The 8,465-nt window shown below is 32.8% G+C and overlaps 1 protein-coding gene across 1 annotated transcript; it reads right to left on the bottom strand.

Annotated features, from left to right (window-relative positions):
• Positions 1-1,113: 1,113 nt before the first annotated feature.
• Positions 1,114-5,929, bottom strand: LOC149789703 (uncharacterized). The gene is made up of 3 exons (XM_089973098.1): positions 5,723-5,929; positions 2,516-3,130; positions 1,114-1,432 (listed from the first exon to the last, which is right to left on the bottom strand). Exons 1-2 carry the CDS (start codon positions 5,927-5,929, stop codon positions 2,552-2,554), a joined length of 786 nt encoding a protein of 261 aa, XP_089829224.1. The 3' UTR covers positions 1,114-1,432; positions 2,516-2,551.
• Between the last annotated feature and the right edge of the window lie 2,536 nt (positions 5,930-8,465).

The following is an 8,465-nucleotide window of genomic DNA, read 5'->3' as shown; positions in this document are numbered from 1 at the left end:
AGAGTCAAATCATGATCCATATAATTAGGTTATTGACTGTAATTACTGGCTGAGGAGAATGAACTTAGGTCATGGGGTTTTACAAAAATTACATTAAAGGTGTACCATATGAAATAGAATTCTAACATTCAGTGACATTTAATATAGGACAAGTCATAGAAGAGAAATGTGAATGTGGTAGCATAAACATACTTGATACAGATAGCAATACAATTTTAAAGATGTAGTGACTTTATATTTCTACATTGAAATACCTGGTAGGATGACAATTGTACTACTTTTGTATTTTATTAAGTAAATGAATTTTTAGTGTTTAGTACAAATGTAACTCAATGTTTGTTTATAGTTTTCATGTCTGTGTAACACTATGAAAACTAGTGTCACATCTGTCGCAGTATCATTACAGTTTGTCTGTGCATCATGTACACGTAACATTTAATAAATACACTGCGTAATCGTGCTACCAAAAAAGTCATCACTACATTCATGCCATACCACTACATCTTCAGTGAAAAATGCTGGGAAGTTTGATTTTCTTCTCGTTTAGGACCATGATAATTCATTATTTCCAACAAATATAGGCAATACAAGAATTTTCTAGTGTTTTTCCATAATCAACACTGTTCTATTGTGCTTGTAGCCACCAATTACACATCTGAATGACCAGTAACATTACCACATAATGCAATTACTTCTAGAGTGTAAAATGTTGGGCCATAACATAGGCCACATACAACAGTCCCTCTTGACATGGGATTATGAATGGTGCTGGGCTGTACTTATGACCGTCTATAGTAGCAGCTCGTAGCATGGGATTATGAATGGTGCTGGGCTGTACTTATGACCATCTATAGTAGCAACTCGTAGCATAGGATTATGAATGGTGCTGGCCTGTACTTATGACCATCTATAGTAGCAACTCGTAGCATAGGATTATGCAATTTCGGGTACATTTCTGCTGAGTCTAGACAAGCATCCCTCTTCTGCATGGGTTATAACCTCTGACGAATCAATACTGAAAAATAAATAGTGTTTGTCATGAACAGTTTTTACATAAGAGCCTCCCATATGCTTCAATAATTAATTAGGAAAAGCAGTCCCTCTTGACATGGAATTATGAATGGTGCTGGGCTGTGCTTATGACCATCTATAGTAGCAACTCGTAGCATGGGATTATGAATGGTGCTGGGATGTACTTATGACCATCTATAGTAGCAACTCGTAGCATGGGATTATGAATGGTGCTGGGATGTACTTATGACCGTCTATAGTAGCAACTCGTAGCATGGGATTATGAATCGTGCAGGGATGTACTTATGACCATCAACAGTAGCAATTCGTTGCATAGGATTATGCAATTTTGGGAACATTTTTGCTCAGTCTAGACAAGCATCCCTCTTCTGCATGGGTTATAGCCTCTGCCGGATCAGTACTGCAAAAAATACAGTGCTTGTCATGAACAGTTTTCACATAAAAGCCTCCCATATTCTTCAATAATTAATTCAGGAAAAAAGTGACTGAATCTTTCATATTAATTAAGCACTAGCATTTTGCTACAGTGCAGTTTGCAAGTATGAAATGAAAACATGTGACTGTTTACATATTTTATCGAATTTTGATATGGGAAATTGTTATATCATTTCTGCCAAGATTGGTTGTTTTCAATTTAATTTTGGTTCTCAAAATTCGAAGAAAAAAAAATATGTAAACAGTCACTTTAAACCATAACAAAATAACTAAAATGTAGTCCCTTCAAAAACCTAAAGCCCTCAACATTGATACTTTCTGTTCAATTACAGATACACCATAGTGCCATTCAGCAGGACATATACTTTTACAGCCATCAAAGCAATGTAGATGATAAAACAATAAATATCATTAAAAAGACTCTGGCCAAAATTAAGTCTTTGATTAAGGTGTTTGAAAATAAATTGATGTTACATATACAAATAATTACAGAGAGATGTAGCAAACACTTTAAATGAATACATCTTTTATGTACCAATCATTATAGAGAGGTGTAACAAATATTTTAATTGAAAACATTTGCATAACAATTACAATATTAACTGTTTTAATTAAGGCAACACTCAATTTAAAAATTAACTTTATAAAGATAAAGGATGAATGCTTCTATCAAATGGAAGAACATGTTAGCAAAACAGTTTGTTATCATGACATAAAACTGATGTAATTATTATGTGTAAATGATACGAAGATTCATTACTTGTATTTTAAAATAAATCGAAGATTCATTACTTGCATTTTAAAATAAATGGGGATGCTCTTCTACTTGGCAGTAAATCAAGATCATCATACTAAGTGCTGTTATCACACTGTTAAATACTCACATTAAGTATTCCAAATCATTGCAGCTATACGAATTTTTCATCCCCATTTTTCATGGTAAGCTGTATGATATGTAATCATATTATTTACATTGTATCAGCTATACCAATTTTTCACCCCCATATTCATTTGATCATATAATGTACACTGTATATTATATTTGTACCTTTTAATCTGACTTCATGATACGTATCTGTAGCAATCAGGCTTCAAAGACAGAGATGACCTGGCTCCTGTGTTTCGTTAACACTGAGCAGTATACATGTTTACCGAGCGCATTTTCAATATCACGAAGGACAGCATCAAACTTTTTCCAATATTCCTCAAACTCTTGTTGTTCCATTTTTGCATCCGGAGAATGACCACTGATTAGATTCCTATATGAACGAATTCGCTCCACACTAGCTCCTAGACTGCTGTCCCTTGGTGTATCTAGTGGATCATTTCCCCAGAGTGTTGTTGGTTGAGGAACTGTGCTGACATTCCTAATAAGCGTATACAGTAAGGAAAGATCAAACTGGTCCACTGTTCCTGTTGTCTGCGCAGTTGGGTCTGGAAAAACCAGCTGAATTTGATGCTGATTAAGAAGTTTCTTGCCCCGTGCTGGTATCAGTTTGGCTCTTTGGGCCAAGATTGCTTGATATATGTCAGTATACTGTTGTCGATCAAAGTACGTAAGAAGAACTTCCCTCATAGCTTTTCCGCAAACAGTTACAAGAGCAACATTGAGGCGAGCATGATTAATGTGTTCACGTGTTATGGGTGAGTCAGGATCATGTTCCTGAAGAAAGAGGAAAGTTAATTATTACAACTCCAGTATCACCAATAACTAAACATACATTACAATGACAGTGTACCTGAAAATTGCACTAATGCCAACATTGCAAAGAAAATGTTTCTTCTCATTTCTTCATACAGAAGAATAGAACAGGGTTTCCCTCTGACTTCCTTCCTTTTAGAAATGTGTACAAAATCAGGCTGGGACTCCCCAGTTTTAAACATAGTGGTGAGATCAGCAAGTTAAATTTATCATAGGATGATGACAGAAAGAGAATGAAATAACTGCTTATGTCCAATCTGAATGGACATTTCCATAAGGCCAACCACTTTAGAGTTTCATTTATATAACTAGATCCCATCTGTCTGATGTGATTCTGTTCTTCCTTCTCGGGCAGATTTACACCAAAATTAAGCTTCAATTGTTAATGATGTATTTGAACACATCCTACAACAGATAGCCTGGAGCCGATTAATTTTCACACAGGTAATACAATCGTCATTATACCTTCGTTTGACACAAAAGATGTTTTCCCTTGTCTTGCAATTACATTATTTGAAATAAACATCAGATCCTTCTTCGTTCAAAAGGAATGATTCTTGAAATCTCAGATGAGACATTGAGAAATAAGTTGAGTCTTATCCTGTTTTGTACATCTCTAATGATTACTCCATTATGTTTATAAAACTTGATTATGGCAGTACTATCTACATTTGGTAACCTAATTCTTTTGTACATAAACTTGTACAAATGTGGTTTCAATTCAACATGACTAATTTGTGTAAAACTGTGGTTAGTAACATGATGTTCAAACTGAAGGTTAACATACATATTTACAGTACAAATTATATCTATATCTATATATCTATATCTATATATATATATATATATATATATTTATATATATATATATATATATATATATAACAAACATGTACTCATATGTCGTTATGCTAGATCCTACATATAAACATGAATCAGCCAATGTTATGGTCAATTCTATGTGAAATCCACCATTATGGTCACATAATTTAGAACCAAATACATGGTGTTATATCTAATTAGTCCCAAATGTTTGAATTGAGTTGGAAGCAGCTATATATAAAATGCCAATACATTCCAACATATATAATACTAACAAAATTGTAAAATATAAAATGCCAAATTCTACATAATCCGTTCTAACAACCATTTTCATCTGTAATGCCATAATACAGCTATTAATTAACTATAGTTAATTCTAAATAACAAGTCAAACTAATACCTAAATAAAACTCAACAAAGTGGAAACAGATCTTCTTTTTCTTTACAACTGTCTTCAATAATTGTATATAGCAATGTTTCATCGATGATTTCACATCTCTAAAAGTGTTAGAATACAATTACTTGCTTCTATATGAATTTCTCTAAAGGCCATTACAAATTCTCTGACACGTGGTTTCAAATAAGTAACAAACAGGCATATATAATGTAAACGTTTAAGTCAAAACAAATTGATCAACCATATGCACGGCTGTATCATATGCCGACATGGTCTTATTGCCACGTGCACTAAATACCTGAAGTGGAAATTTAAAGTACACTAACGTTAATTAAATGATGATGATAGATATACCCATATGTTTTACTAAGATTGGAAATGACAACTTGCTCGAATTGTTTAGACCGATATAAAACAGAATAGTCATATCAATGAAAATTAGATTATACTCAATTTATATAAATGGATAAATTAAGCATTTTTTAAAAAAATGGTAATGTTGCAATGTAGAGATTTCACCTTATTTTATTTTAATCATGACACAAAGAAAAAAATTCTGGCGCAAGTGCAACTAACTAAAGCGATTAGATTTTTCATACAGTGTCTAATTCATTTTGGGCTTCATATTGGCGAATTTAAGAAATATATTTTAGTATATTCTTGTCTAAATATATATGATTTTATTTTTAATTTTTCTTGCATAACCGTAGATTCTATATGCGGTCTGAATAGGTGTTAACTTGTTTTAAAATAATCGTAATATTGAACCTACGTGCAAGTCTGGGGTGATTTCCCATTAGCTGGTTCAGTTATGATGCTTTTGTTGCGACGTGGGATAATGCTACATTTGTCACGTAGTAAAATATTGTTGTGTAAGAGTGTAGATAGGGCAGAGAATAGTTAATTAACTCCTTCATACTTCTTAGGTTTTTGATTTACTGTTAGGGTATATATGAATTTAGCATTGTGAATATACATAATTTGAGATGAAACATTTATTTGGACAATACACTGGAGTTACAAACGGTTCATATCATTGTTGGGACTAAAATATTTTGGAATCTGTTCTTAACAAGCAACATTGTGCATTGTCAACAAGGTACTACTGCTGCATACAAACATCATTGCATGTTGCATGATGCTGTTTGATATATCAACTATATCACTGCCTTTTCCCATGATAATTATTCTCATGTTGAGTTATCTGGTCGGGTATATTAACCTCGCCAGTGACTGAGGCATTTATATACCTAACCAGACAATACTACATGAGAGAAGGAAAATACACTACTTGAATAGTTCCCCCAAACTGATTAATGTTCAAAATAATTTACCTCATCCAAAAACCACATTTGAAATGGTGGTGAGAAATGGAACATACTGTCTTCAGTGACATCTTGAGATTCTGGACTTTGTACACACATCTCGTATTTTAAATTGGGGTCCAGGCGAGAGGTAATACTTCGGAGATGTATAGTAATGAACTTTCTAACTCTGGTCCACAACTTCGCATCTGGGGTCTTGGCTTCATCGCTCACCATCCTTGTGATTCTTGCAAACACAACACGATTCCTATAGTGCAAGATTAATCTGTGAAACAAGTCAAGGTTGTAAACAGCGCAATTACAGAAGAATAAAATTTCTGATGTCTCCACCTTTTTTGCAACTGGCCAGCGACGTACACATGCCGCAAGAAGTTCATTAAAGATGCGACGTTGCATAACGTTTTCTGTAAGGACAAAGCACAGGACTGACGTGCTCACTATATTTGGATCTTTGTTGTGAGAAATAACTTCTGTTGGAGATTCCTGATGAAGCACACAAGGGGTCAAGAAGAAGTCCTCCTCCTAAAAGTATATATATAAACGCTATCAATCACAAAAGTCTATGTGACTCGTGTACATTTTTCCTGAAAATTAAATTGGTGGTCTGATATTGTTCAAATCGATTATAACAAAGTGAAAGGTGTATGAAGTTGCAATACAATACAAATGTAAAAACAAACACGATATATCTATATATATAATTATTAAATGTACCTGAAAATGTGAAATGTTCAGATCTAGATTGGTTAATGCTAGTTTTATTATCATCATAATACTACACTGGACGTTTTTGAAGTTATTTATTAATAAACATGATCTTTTCCTAAGAACTATACAGCATAACATAAAGCAATGTAAGTCATGCCACTCTTTCTAAAATTAGTTATATTATGATAACATGAAGATTAAAAAATATAAACATGAAAGTATAACTTAATTGATTGGCTCGTCCAGTCAAGTCCGACATTGTATTTACCCTGATGCTCAAACTTATTGCAGGTTAATAAAGGTTAGGCATTTTTACTTTTCGCTATTTAATTAGGATCCAGACTATGCATTTGTGTTCTAGAGGCCTGATCTGTGCTGATATAAAGACCTGATCTGTGCTGATATAAAGACCTGATCTGTGCTGATCTAAAGACCTGATCTGTGCTGATATAGAGGCCTGATCTCTACTGACACATTTATAAATTATTACAAGTACATGGTGTACAGTTTTAATGCAATGTTTGAAGTATAGTATTCTTATTATTTGATTTGCAATTTAGACAGGGATGTAAGGGTGAATGTGCCAAGACTTTGAATTATGTACATGTACTGTCACAATCATTGTGGATAACATAGCAAAATATAGTGCATAAAAATTGGCGATTTCAGGCATGGCAGTAATAATAATAATAATAATAATAATAATAATAATAATAATAATAATAATAACAATAGTAATGAAAACGATGATGATGAACTTTTAAATATATTCAGAAGTCATTCAATTCTATGATTACACGCCATAAAAAAATAATTTTCCTTACATGTGATAGATACTGATAAAATATTTCATACTTTGACGAAATCATGAAATATTTCCTTTGTGAATAAAATTAAAATTGTCATCCAGGTCATATAATCTGGTGCATTGCAAATCGATGTTGAAAATTAGTCTATACATTTTGCTTTTATCAAACATGTAAAAACAAAAGTGATGAAGGTCACATTAATACATAAGTTGATTTTGCTTTGCATTTTAGTTTGGCTATTTGAATTGTTCGTGATGCTGGCTCACTCTAAACCATAAAATAATTTGGATATTGAGTACATGATTATTTCTAGATGACCGTATGTATAGTTGCAATTCAGATGGGAGCTACAAAATGGACAAACTATGCAAGCCGGGCATATGTGCAATATGTAAAAACCTTTGGATGGAATGTATTAAAGTTGATCAATACAATCAATCAGAGATTAAGAGATGAAAATATGAATTGTCTATTTTCGTTGTGCCACTTTTGGTTCAACGAATGTCAAATCCCAAATTTGCATTCCCAAGTTGAAATACTAGCCCAAACTGAAGAAAACATATCATCGTCCAGCCTTTATTTTCCTCTCTTACTGTATCCTAAGAAATCTTATGAATTCTTACCAAGATTTTGCAATCGATGTATCCTTGTCAGAAAAGTAAACAAGCAACATAATATCGTTTTCAATACGAAATAATTAATAGAAAAAGGAAAATCAGATCGGAATATTAAATATACTTCATGCCTTGCAATTTTGCCGAACATCGCACTAATTAAAACAAACATGCATATATATCGTTTATAACCAGCTATTTAATCAGTAAACATGTGAACTGTATATGCATGTATATATATATATATATATATATATATATATATATATATATATATATATATATATATATATATACACGTTTTAGGTGCGTTGTGGGCAGTCATCCCGAAAGTGGGTTTACGGGAAGGACATGATATAGTTTACATTTCAAATCAAAATACATATACATAGGTTGTATTTCTTACATAGTAATTATGTATATGTTGAAAATAAGTATATACACTTATGTTATAGTCCTATTCATCTTTTCGGTTCGTGGGCAGATATATATATTTCATGGGCAGTTTTGACCTTTAGGTTGAAGATGACAAAGTAACTGCCCAAAAATACGTTCACGAAGAACAAACATATAGCATTCTGCCCGTGAATACGGCTACGGGAACAATATATAGCGTACTGC

Source organism: Sinohyriopsis cumingii, chromosome 10, assembly GCF_028554795.1.
Source record: "Sinohyriopsis cumingii isolate HCF-2022 chromosome 10, ASM2855479v2, whole genome shotgun sequence".
NCBI lineage: Eukaryota > Metazoa > Mollusca > Bivalvia > Unionida > Unionidae > Sinohyriopsis > Sinohyriopsis cumingii.
The sequence above is the reverse complement of the archived record's forward strand: the minus strand, read 5'-3'. Positions and strand labels throughout refer to the sequence as shown.

Coding starts and splice junctions, on each gene's coding strand:
- LOC149789703 (XM_089973098.1), bottom strand. CDS start 5,929: ATGGTGAGCGATGAAGCCAAGACCCCAGATGCGAAGTTGTGGACCAGA. Junction 3,131..5,722: donor AAATGTGGTTTTTGGATGAG/GTAAATTATTTT, acceptor CTCTTTCTTCAG/GAACATGATCCTGACTCACC.